The sequence below is a fragment of the Athene noctua genome, chromosome 3 (genome assembly GCF_965140245.1).
Source record: "Athene noctua chromosome 3, bAthNoc1.hap1.1, whole genome shotgun sequence".
In the NCBI taxonomy this organism is placed as follows: Eukaryota; Metazoa; Chordata; class Aves; order Strigiformes; family Strigidae; genus Athene; species Athene noctua.
This window is the reverse complement of record NC_134039.1, coordinates 52435133-52448071: the sequence shown is the minus strand read 5'-3', so window position 1 is coordinate 52448071 and position 12939 is coordinate 52435133. Positions and strand designations below refer to the sequence as shown.

The window sequence follows — 12939 nt, the reverse complement described above, 5'->3', positions numbered from 1 at the left end:
TCACTCCCCCTCTAGTTAAATTAAAGGCTAAAGTTCAAGCACTGCCAATGCTTTGGAAAACCTGAAAACAGTTAGTCAATTGTAGGTTGCACTTACAGGTGCTGCAGATGGGAAAGTTTAAACATCTTTTGAGGGATTGCTGAGATTCTGTTCCTGTTCAGCTTCAATACTTGAAGTGTGGTAGACAAATTGTCAAATGTACCAGGCTCCATGGAGGTTATTCGGTTACTGTTAATGTACCTGTTGAAACAATGTCTAGAAGGTTAAATTTACAGTTATTTAATAAATTCTTAATACCAAGTAGTAAAACACAAAGCTCTTGCACTGCCTCCTCCCTGATAAATGGAATTTCATTTATCATATTAATTAGAGCTCTTGACAGCTAAGTCTATGGTCAAATAGTATTTCATCACCAACATTTTGCTCTACTCTGCAGGAGTGTATTACTGGCAGAAGACAGCATATTGCAACCCCATTATTTTTTTGTCACTCTGTATAGCTCTGGCATTGCAGTATTACTGAATGAGGATTAAGGTAGATTCAAAATGGACCACCAAACTCCATGCAACTCAAGGCTGGCGCAGCCAGGATATTAATTTAATTTTGTTACATAATTATTTCTCTCAAGAGACACATCTGTTTCACCTCAGATAATGACCTTCACTTTTTATAAACTAAAACATCTCGTTGTTGCAACTCATGTATTCAAATTAGCACATGTTAAACTCAACAGGTGAAAGCAGAAATAAGTATTTAATGGATGTCAAATTGAAAGAAGTTTCAGTACCTTAAACAGCTGCCAATCTAAGTTTTCAAATAAGTTTTTTTGAAAGTAGTATGAAAGAAAAAAAGCAATACTAAGTTTTACTTACAAATACTTGAGCGGTAACAATGGAATTGATGATATTTTTAGCTCTGATATGTTGTTGTTGCTCAAGTCCAAAGTTTCTAGACTCTGAAATGGCTTCAGATGTTCAGGGAAGATGTTAGCAATCTTGTTACTGGTCCTGAAATTTAAGGACAGTAGTGTCATTTCCAGAGTAAACACTTGTTAGCTACACATGACTAACAAAAATTAATTCTTAATTCCCCCACTTGAAATTAATTTCTAGTCAAAGAAAACCAATAAAGTATGTTCTCTAGACATAACATTCATTTCTAGGCATCCCAAATCTCAAATTGGAATGTTCTAAATAAATGCGTTCATCAACATGTCTTAAAACATACTCCCAGCAAAGAAGATCTAAGAAGTTGCATTATAATCCAATTACTGCAATTCATAGCTTTTAAAACAAGATATAAAACTCTATGATCATCTATTTCTGAACAGTGAAAATATCTGGTATTTGCACTGAACAGTATGTCACAGCACTGTAATAAAATTAGAGACATTTTCTATTTTAACCAAATTAGCATCATAGTAGCTAGACAGGGTTTTGGTTTTTTGAAAACTCCTACAGCATGAAAATCAGACTGAATTTCCAGAAAAAGTTAAGATTAGAAAAGATGGATTACAGTGTGCCCCTCAGAACCTTCTATAATATTCAAGTTAGACCTCGTATTTCATCCTATAGATTTTTCTAGTGAGTTAGCAAAGAATAAAATTTCTGCTTATTAAAGCTCCTTACAGAGCTTCTGGACCTCATGTCTGACCAAACTTCATCTAAGCATCACAACCAATTCCACAACAAAAACTCTGCAACTCTTTAAAGACATAAGTATCCTCGTTTACTATAAGGAACACCCTTTCTGTTACTTCCAATTAAATGTACTTTCCCCAGCGATCATATTTCATGTCCATACCCAGCAACCTACTAGTTTTTCCATCCCAGTTGCATAATATACAGAATCATACACGCACATCAGCAACATTAATAGGGTTATTCATTTGGGGCTAATGGCACATAGGGGAAAACGGATCACAACCAATTAAACGAATATAACCCAAAATGATCCTTGTTACCTTGGGAAGTTCAAGTCAGTTCTGGCTGTGGTACATTCTGTACCTAGTATGAAGAATGATTAAAATTAGGAGCTCTCCCCAGCTCCTAGGGACTGCAGGCAAGGCAATTTCAGTAAAACTATCAACAAGAATGTTGATTCTGGAAGGTGTTTGCCTTTATTGGAAATACTTGCTCTGAATCAAATAGTAAGCCATACATTTAGGATAGCATGGACAACCCTCACATATTCAAGGGGTGTGGGGGGATTACTGCTCAAGACAAAAAAGTCCTGACTCAAAAACTGAACCAGAAGTTAGATTAATGGGCCTTCTGACCACATGTGGGAATGGGTAAGTGATCCTGCAGCCCCTCCAACACTGCGCTTGTATCATATTTCATTCCTCAGGCTGTCTGGTTGAGGTACACTGCATTTTTTTAACTCTTAGCTGAAAGTATTTATAATAAATGGAAACAAATTACTTTAATAAAAAACAACAACAAACACTACCACCATGTGTCAGTTCCACTGGCCAAATAAGACTGAGTTAGATAACAGGTCATAGAGCCTTGCTTTTATGCATTAGTTTGTTTATCAAGTAATTACTAACAAGGTATTAAAACTGCCAATTACTTGAGTGACGAATAAAATTTTCCTTGCAGTAAAAGTGTGCTCCAGCAGAAGCCAGCAATTTCCTGAACTGCACGCCTCCTAAATTGCAGTGTGAAAGTGTTCAGTTATAGAGACGGCTTGCACAGTGCTGTCTTTGTCAGCATTGCTCCATAAAACAGAAATTCCCCAAAACTGGCAGGATAATAGCCCCTGTATTACAAAGTTTAGTTGGACCTAATGGAACTGAATAAAACTCTTACACAGCCTTCAGATTAGCACTTAAACTAACTGGTAAATTACCTGACACAGACCAGGTTACAACAAAAACAAACAAACAAAAAACCCCAGCTTGTTTGTTTCAGGGAACATTTTTCTTTTTTGGAGATGGTGAGGTCATAATGTGGGGAGAAAGCAACTTCTTTTGTTCAGTGAAACAGACCTAAGCATCAAAGTCCTAGTCCATCTCACAATGAAAAACAAACCAGCCCTCACTGTACCTTCCTGCTTACTTGTAGTTGTAGAAGCTACTCAAATGCAACATAACTGAATGGTTCACTCCTTACTGCTCCAACCTCCTAGGCCAGTTTTCTCTTCCAAAAAATTTAAGTTCAAAAATTAAGCCATAATTCAGACATGGAAAGAGATTATCCAGGGCTGAACATACCCAAATAGTTCTACTTTAAGGCCTAACTTCGATTTGATTTTTTCTCACAATCATCACTGAAGGAAAACAAAGACAACATATTGGCTTCCTCATAACTGACAAATCACCATCAAAATCAGTCAAGAAGGACGTGTTTGAAAATGCAAGCCTATCTAATTGTCAAGACAGAACCAAACAGTATCCTCTGTGTCGACACAATGACATACAAGTTTGTTCACTGTGAAAAAAAAACACAACAAAACCAAAAAAACCCCAACTTTCCAGAGGAGTCCTGTTATTACTGTGCTCAGACAAAAGGAGCTGCACATTGGTTTCACAGATCCTGAAGGGGAGATCAGAGCAAGAGATCCCCTGCAACAAGAGAATCAGTGCATCAAGTTTTTAGAGAAGCGGACCTGCAGTATTTGATCACAATTTGTTCATGTACAAGGAACAGCAACACACTGCAGCTTCCTTACAACTTCTCCTGTTACAACTAAAGCATGCACACTGAGGAACACAGATAAAACCACCAAAAATAACTGCACGAATTTGAACATGCTTTTTGCAATTTGAGTGCTTACACCCTGACTTGCAGCAAAAAAAACCCTCAACAATCCAAGAGTGCATGCAGACTGATTTAATTATTTTTACATAAGCCTCTGTGAATACCAGCTTAAAACAGAGTATTGGTTTTTCATTACAGGTATGAGAAACCTTAGCTTTCCCTCTCAGCATTCATGACTAACCACACCACTAGGCCAAAACATCTGTAACAACCCTATCAATCACAATCTCAAGATTCATTCTATATAAATAACAGCTACAACATATCTGACATATTGACTTGTACTTTCCTTGCGTCTGGGGAAATATAAAGCAGGACAGCAACTTCTGTATCCATTTTGTTAAAGATCTACTTAATACCATTTAGACATAATAGTTCTTATGTGCTGGAAAAAAAAAAGAACAATTTTTAAAGATCTGAGATAGTATGACTAAGTATCTCTTGATAAAGATTGTCAGTTTGTAAAGTTTTCTACCTAAGAAGTATCTATGCAAGCTTCATTACTCTGAACCTGTAACATGGAAACCCCAACTCAGAAACAGATTAAGACCTGAAGTCCTATCTTTGTTTCTATTCAAAATCTCAGCACAAAAAAATACTCTTGTACTTCCTTCTTTAGCATAACTCTTTCTTCCAGTATATCTTGATCTGCTGTGTTTTGAGAACCTCTTAGTCTTATCTTACACCATGATCCTGACAAGGAGCATGTATAGGACACTGGAGGTAGCACAATCTGGTAAAAAACAAGTTGTCTAAGAAGGACAGTTTTGGAGAGCTGTGTCTGTGCAGGCTGTTCTCCAAAGTTGTTAGATGTAAATAACTGTTTTAACACCTGTGTGATTCTGGAATAATATGGTATCTCCTGTTCTTCAACTAAGCCCTGAGAAGCAGGATATATTGAATTTGCCTCACAAACAGGCAAATGAAATCATAGCAGAGTCTCTTGCTAGAGACTACAAGGATATGTGTGCTGGGTTTGTGTGTGTGGCAGGGGTTTTTGGTAGCAGGGAAGGGTGCTACAGGGGGGTTCCTGTGAGAAGCTTCTTGAAGCTCCCCCAGCTCCAAGCTGGACCCACCTCTGGCCAAGGTTGAGCCAATTAGCAATGGTGGCTGCACCTCTGTGATAACATAGTTAAGAAGGGGAAATTGGAAGGAGAAGGGGTTGTGAGGGAGACACCTGTACAAACACCGAGGTCAGTGGAAGAAAGAAGGATGAGGAGGGCAGAAGGTGCATCAGAGCAGAGACTCCCCCGCAGCCCGCAGTGAGAGGGCAAGCTGTGCCCCTGCAGCCCATCGAGGTCCACAGTGGAGCAGACGCTGACCTGCAGCCCATGGAGGACCCCACGCCAGAGCAGGTGGCTGCACCCGAAGAACACCAGGACTCTGAGGGAAAACCACGCCATAACAGTCCATCACTGAGAGGACTGCGAGCCACGGCAGAGACCCATGCTGGAGCAGTTCAGGAAGCGCTGCAGTCCATGGGAAGGACTCATGTCAGAGAAAAGTTCATGGAGGACTGCCTCTGGACAGGAGCAGGGGAAGAGTGCAAGGAGTCTCCCCCTGAGGAGGAAGAAGCAGCAGAAACAACGGGTGATGAATTGACCATACCTCCTATTCCCTGCCTCCTGCACTGCTGAGGAAAGGAGGTAGAGAAATACAGAGCAAAGCTGAGCCAGGAAAGAAGGGAGGGGTGGGGAAAAGGTGCTTTTAAGATGTGGTTATACTTTTCACTGTTCTACTCTGTTTGTTAAATGAAACGGTGGTAGTGGCGGTATTTAAATTGAATTGATCTTCTTTTTCTTCCCCTAACAAGTCTGTCTTTTGCCAATTAATTTAATGGGTGAGTCATCCCTCCCTGTACTTATTTTGATTCCTGAGGCTTTTGTTTTATTTCCTCCTTCCCATTCCTGAGGGGAAAGGAGTGAGCAAGTGGCTGCGTGGTGCTTAGTTGCCCTCTGGGCTCAAACTAGGACAACATATAAAGAGAAAAAAGCACTCATGCTAGGGCTAGATATATCTTTCTGAGCAGTGCTGAAGCCAAGACACAGGGTTCATAGATGTTTAGTTTGACCATCTTGTGTTTACATGGCTTCCAGATTAGAGCTGGCTTGGAGGCAGCCATATTCGAGCACAAGCAAAGCAGATGTGACTGTCCACATCTGAGCATGTACCAAGTAGTCTTCATTACGTGCCTCTACAGCTCACAGACTCCTTTTTCACATTTTCTCAAATCTTAGTGGTGGCTTCACCTGTTCGTCCCTCCACTCACCCACTGACATCATAAGACTCCTGGCATATCATCTATTGTTTCTTGCACTTCCACTCCTGCCCTCCCAAACTCCTTTGGACTTTTGGAGCTCTTGTAGGAAACAATGATGTCAATACACTGAGTGGAAGAAAATTTAAGAAAAAAAAAATAGTAAAGTTGAAAGATCAAGACTGTAATAAATTTCTTCAGAAACTGATAGAAGACACAGGCTTTATGGCTTTAAGGATAAGGCTGGACAACTTTAAGGAGCACATAGCAAAAGAAAGTCAGTAACTCCTACAAGAAGAAAGAGAGAAAAAAGACTTTTTTCTTCAATTTCTACTCATTTGACTACTGAAATTAGCCAGGCTGTAATGAACAATTACATCATTTAAAATATTGTAATTACAGTTTCAAGCTGAATGTTACACTTATAAAAAAATCCCCTTATATGAATGGGACTGTGCTTTTCTCACCATTAAACACCCAACTGCACTGAATTAAGAACATCCATTTTTTTTGAACCTTTGCAACTGTTAGATACAGAAATATTTCAAGTGAAACTGTTTTTCTCCAAGATGAAGACACCAGAAATAGAGTCAGGTTTCTGGTTCACTTCCAGTCCTACTGGTCTATGTGTCTGATGCCTCCTTCAAACACAGGCTTCTCACCTTCCTTACGGCAAGGAGCGGTTCTTTCTTTTGAACGTCTCCTTCAATCCATGACTGTCATTGCTCTTTCAAGCCAGATGTCAGCATCTCTGCTCTTGTTTTTTGTGGTGTTCAGGCATAAAGTAGAAAAAGAAAACTCAGAACTCTGTAGGCTACTTATACCCTGTCCAAAACTTGAGATCAAAGGTTTTTTTGATTCCCAAACCAAACATAAACTGGGAAAAGGGAAAAAGAAAGATGCAGAATGAAACAACTCTGGGACCAGAGATGTTTTCATCATCAAAAAGAAGACAGAGACAAATCCGAACTTTCAAACACATGATACTTCCATAGCAATTCTCTCCTGATTCCAGTCATAGTATCAATATGTAATTAATTAAACTTTTCTTCTGAACTCTCTTCATGATACCCTGGAGTTTGTTTCCCATTCCACTTTCTGGCCTTTACAAAATAACACAAGTTAGTTTGAATGTGTAAACTCAACGCTTTAACGACAGTAAACAAAAGCAATGCAGGCATAACTATTTCAGCATGAGTTGACGACAGGAATAATAACCCAGTGCAGACACGGTGTACTCTGAGACTGTTAGTTAATGCTAAAAATGCTAAAATCTTGGACAATTTTAAGTATAACCTATATTAAACCCAGAATACTGCCCTCCAGTATTATAAATCATCTTTCTAATCTGATGTATGGGCTCGTCAAGAAAAAACATCTATCCTTTACTGTTACAGAGCCAATCCCAACTTTTGGAGCATGCAGACTGCACACCCTTCTAGATCTACTCCTAATCTTAACCCCTCAATACAAGTTGAGGGATGTTCTCCTAACCACTTCCATTTGACTTAAGGCACCAAGTCATTACATTTCATTGCCCTATTGCAATACCCACTTACCACTTCTCTAAGACTTAGGCCTGACCTCTCAACTTCATTCTGACTTCCCCCATTCTCCATACTGTATGCCCTATGACTTGGCACCTATTCCTTGGTAAAATTTCCTACCATTCTTCCATTTTGTCACACAGGAAGAATGTTTACTATTTTTCTGATCCATTATTATTGTTTTTAATCCATCTTTAACACTGTTGATTAGAAAGTCATGCTAGTTTTTCCCACTGCAAATAGCTCATAAATTTGCATTCTTTTCCATTCTCACTGAAAAAGCATTCATCTAGACTCACACTGCTTCATTTTTTTTACTACAACAAACTCTGGGTTTCTACATACTTCTTACCCTTCCCATCATTCAGCCTAAATTGCTGCCATAAAAGTCTAGTTTCCATGTCTGCAAGTCTGACTACGACAGGTTTCTTTTCAAATTCTTTCATCTACTTCCTCTTAGTCTCCACACCAAATGTCAAAGACTGCAAGAACTAATTCCAGTAAGTTTTTTCGCTCTAGCTTTTTGCTTGCAACTTCAGCTCAAGTCACACATGGTTTACCACCACTCTCATTTTTGGGACTTCCTCCAAGTAGCCTTATGCCTGAAGCCCAGTCTGGCATTCCTCTATCCTTTCTTTCAATCCTTCTTCAAAACAAACTCTTCCATCCAGGCAGCATCCAAATCTTAATCCTTCCCATAATAAAGTGGTAGCTGAAGAGATGACAAGGATGTAAAATATTTGACCAACATTTTCTTAATATTGGGAGCCAGACTTCAGTTTAGTATGCTAGCTTTATAAACACACAATACCACTTTCTCTGGCAAGCATAGAAGTGAAAGGCATCCACTCCTACTGAATGTAAGCTTTCATTTTCAGGAGTTGTGTCTAAACTTCTTTCTTGTGACTGTAGCGTTCTAAATGCAAACTGAGACAGCATTCTCCTGGATTTTACACAGACCTTCCACTGCCAGCGTACTGTGAGATGACAAAGAGGCAGATTTCTCATGCCTACTCCTATTCCAAATAATTTTGAAAACAAGGATTATGAAAAAAACTTCTATCTTTACAGAAGACCCTTCACAGGAACTTTCTTCAGTAAGATACTGTCACACAGTGCAAACTATCACTCTTATTGCCACATTGCCAGCTGATACAAATTTATAATCTATTTCACATGTTTGCTTCAATTAATTGAATTATACTTCTCAATATGACTATCTGTAGCATGATCTGGTACGTCCATTATCACAAAACATACTTAAATATACTTTCCATATTTTAAAGAGAAATGGACACACAATACTAAAATAAAATCCCTTCTAAACAGTACAAGGGATTAACCACCACATTTCTTCAGTAACTACATTTGTGCATAAAGTTACACGGCATTTAAGCTGTATGTTGGTTATTCAAAGCCAGGATGTGACAGTGCATGCTCAGATTTTGGAAGAGTATACTTTTGGCAGCAAAGACACTTTTTTTTTAATCAAGAATGAAAATCAGTGACCAGTATATGCTGTATTATTCCCCCCCAGATGAAGAAGGTAAAACTATGTTATTCTTCCTGGTAAGGAGAATGGAAGCAAGCACGAAGCTGTCTGAAATACAAATGAATTTACAATTCTTTACTAAATAAGATGCTGAGCTTGTGACTAAAGACCTATAATAAGCCACTTCAATTTAAAAGTTAGTTCACCTAGTTTTAAGAGCTATAAAGAAAAATATGTAATCTGAAAAAGGATTTAAGTTAGGTAGCATGAACAATCCCATGCACCCTGAAATCCCTGTAAGTAAAGATACTGACAGTGCAGTATCATAAGCTCCACATACTGGAGGTTTGTATCACATCCGAGTTAGCTCTATCTCTACTGCCTGATACTTTACCAATCTCAAGAAACTACCATGTTGTAACCAGCTCTTTCATCAATGGAATTTTATTCAAATTGGACCAAAGTGTGCTATCCACTGAAGAAATTTTACTGATGACTGAAATCAGGATTAATGAGCAATTAAGCAAGGGAGCAGGACACAAAGCTAAATCAGGCTCTTCTGATAACTTAATTTTAACATTTCAGACCTTATTTCGACAACTCTACACAAAAACTTGCAAGATCTTCTCCAGTAAATTCCCTGCTACAGCTATGTGGGTTAGATGAGCAACAAGTAGAACCTCCAATTCAGACCACAGACTACTGTCTGGGCCTGAAAAAACTTTTTAGGCATTCCCTCAGGTTTTTTTGTTTTCAGTGATCAAAATAATATTTTTTTTTAACAAATTATTATTGATGGCTTAGGTAATTTTGATATTATTTTTTCCTTTGAAGAGAATGTCTCTATTTTTCAGTATAGCAATTCACTTCTAGCTTTTAGGTTTGCTTGTCAGAAGTCTTTGATGAATACCAAAGGCCTGAGATTAATAATCAAGTAATCAAAACCAAGTAGTCAGAGTAATTTTATAGTGGCCGATCAGAAAGCTGTATTTAAAGCTGAAACCATTTTGCTTCCTATGAAAACTTGTGACCTCTACAATCACCTAAGACCGGCTGCTTTACAGTTCTTTTGTCCTGCTTTTATCTCCTGATCCATCTTTTTTGTTAATGTTTTTTGTTCATTTACCTTTTTAAACATCCAGGACACAATATATGTGTCTTCAAAGATGATGCATTTAAACTCCCTATATATGGACAGAAAGACATTACAAAATGAAGGCTGTAGAAAGCCTTCAGAAAAGTGACTTGTGGATTTAGTTCATCAGCTAACAAACTAGTGGGCACATTTCAAGACACCTCCTCAATACTGGCAACATTTTTCATCATTCCAGAATTCCAAAGTGAATGGCCACGTGATTCCTTGTTTTAACTGCCTCAAAGGCTTTCCATATAGATGGAGTTGGAGGGTCTCCTCAGCATAGCAAAGGAAAACCTGTACCATGTTGCATATTCTATATATCTCTTATAAACAGATTTTACATTCTGTAAAAAGTCAAGTGGGAATCTAATAAAAAACACACATTAATGTAAAACATTACTGAACTGTGAATCATCCATGCTCCTTTTACTTCTGCACCATGAACTTTGTATCTTCCACTCTGGCTTTAGGAAGACCAAGTATTTGTGTTCTGGATTAGCATGATCAGCCTTTACAGCATAAGCTACAAGGGTATTACCATCTAAATCATCTGTACCATATGTACTAGTGTTTCTAAATGAGATCATTTCTATTCAATAAAATGTAAAATCACAAGTGTATTTAAAACACTCCTTCATTTAAAGCTAGCCTAACATCAGAATTTCACTATACATACTAGAGACTTTGGCACGTACAGCTTTTCTAGTCCCTACAGACAGCAATATGATTACTATATAACATATCCTGGATGTGGGTAATAAGAAACATGCTTTTTTTTTTTAATATTAATTCTAGTTCTACACATACATTTTGATAAGAACAGTAAAATTCAGTTGGGGAGGAAGGATACTTTAGTACTCGAAACTGTTCTGTCTCTTTAAAGTCACTGCTGCCTTCCACAGTGCTCACGGATATAGTGCACTGATGATGTTGGATGGTGTCTACAATTATGCACTTTTTAAAATTCTGCAAGTAGCATGGGTTTCTTATTTAAACTGTATATCCTTAAACAAAAATTATGTTGTAGCATTTGCAAATCCACTGCCTTCCTTACAAAGCACTAATCGCACTAAAAGTAATTAATATTTTACGTAGAGTTTTAAAGTAATGTATGCAAACTATGCAAACAGTAGTTGGTAGTTAAACACCACACAGGACTTCTACACAAGGCTACTGTACTTATATTACTTGGTTTCAATCTATTTCTGGATTCAACCTAGGTACAAAACTTTACAGGAATGACAGACCTAAAAGCCACTACTTTTCTTCTCATGTATTAACAGTACAGGCTCTAGCAGATTTTCAGGATAAATAGGACAGGACTGGTACATGTTGGATAAGAAATGCCATTAGCATATGAACCAAATTCAGAACCTTTGCTTGCTCTCCAGGAACAAGGACATTAGTGCCCATTTCTCTACCTTACACAAAAGTGATCCACCTATCTAGAAACAATGAAAAAATAACTTGTTCATTTTCCCAGAACTGAAGAATTTTCTACCACAACCATTTAAATCAATTCTACATTAATTTAACTGTTTTGACGAGCACTTCAGGAATGCAAGTTAGGAAACATCTAACATTTTTCTTCTAGGGATAGGTAAATACACCTACATTACTGTGTGCAGCATCTGTACATTATATATTTGTGGTAAAAAGTTGTTAAATCCAGTATTCTCCCCAAAAGCTTATGTTGTCTGCTACCTGGGGAAACCGGGCCTCCTGACTAGAGCTACTGTGCTGACTGGAGAGCTGGCAATCTCTGGCAAATGGCTGCATTGATGAACTGCTGTTTTCCTGCCTTCTCTCACAGAAGACAGAGAGAAGGGCTGGCTGGCAGATCAAAAAAAGAACACGCTGCAATTTCAATTTCAAGTAATTGACTTAGATGGTCAACCATGCTGAAAGATGCAATCAGACCTTTGCAAGTAACATCACTGTAAGACAGGCATGCCCAAGTACAATGGCTAGACATTTCAAAGATAACCTAACTCTAGACATGTAGAAGTTAGTTTAAAATAGACATCTGATATGGACTGCAGTAGGAAAGTCATCTGAATTATATTTGGGAAGACAAATCACCTCAGAGAGAGCCTTTTCTTCTCCACTCACCCTGAGGAGGATCTACAGTTAGGAACTCATACTTACTATGTCAAACTGTCAAGAAATTAGGGTAGGGAAGATAAATCCTACTCTTTGCTCTGTCCAGAATGTATTACATCTGTTAGTGTCAGGCAAGCCATCACAGCTTCACAACCTAAGGCCTCCTGACCAGATTTAGCCCGAAGTACCACCCATTTAGTTCACAGCAGTTTCCAGGTTCCCAGGAGGCTCAGAAGCTCTCCTATGCCATGTGGCAAGATACATACTCATCACATGAATAAAAATCACATATGCATCTCCAGCCATGTAATTAGAGTGTGCCTGCATGTGCTTGTATACTCCTTCACACATACATAAGGTCTTCCCAGGGTGGTAGGGGTGTGTGCCTGCCTGATACTTTTCTCTCCCATGGTGTTCAACTCTCAACTATCATCCATAAAAACAGAATGTTGGCATTGTTGTTTCACATTACAGACAGACCATGAGCGTGAGACTGGGAACATCTATTGTTCACCCTGCTTAATTTAACAGTATGTAAATATCTATGCTAGATAAGTATCAATTAGATAGCTAGAAATGAAGTAGCTCCAGAAATGGAAACTACACTAACACGATAATCCACCCATGCTTGTTTACAC

At 38.3% G+C, this 12939-nt stretch overlaps 1 protein-coding gene across 1 annotated transcript in view; it reads right to left on the bottom strand.

Annotated features, from left to right (window-relative positions):
* Positions 1 to 12939, bottom strand: part of LRIG3 (leucine rich repeats and immunoglobulin like domains 3) — a 44120-nt gene that overhangs the window by 20082 nt on the left and 11099 nt on the right. The window contains exons 4-5 of the mRNA XM_074901534.1: positions 873 to 1007; positions 97 to 240 (exon numbers count right to left, since the gene is read on the bottom strand). Coding sequence (XP_074757635.1) covers positions 97 to 240; positions 873 to 1007 — 279 coding nt within the window. The remainder of the gene's footprint in view (positions 1 to 96; positions 241 to 872; positions 1008 to 12939) is intronic.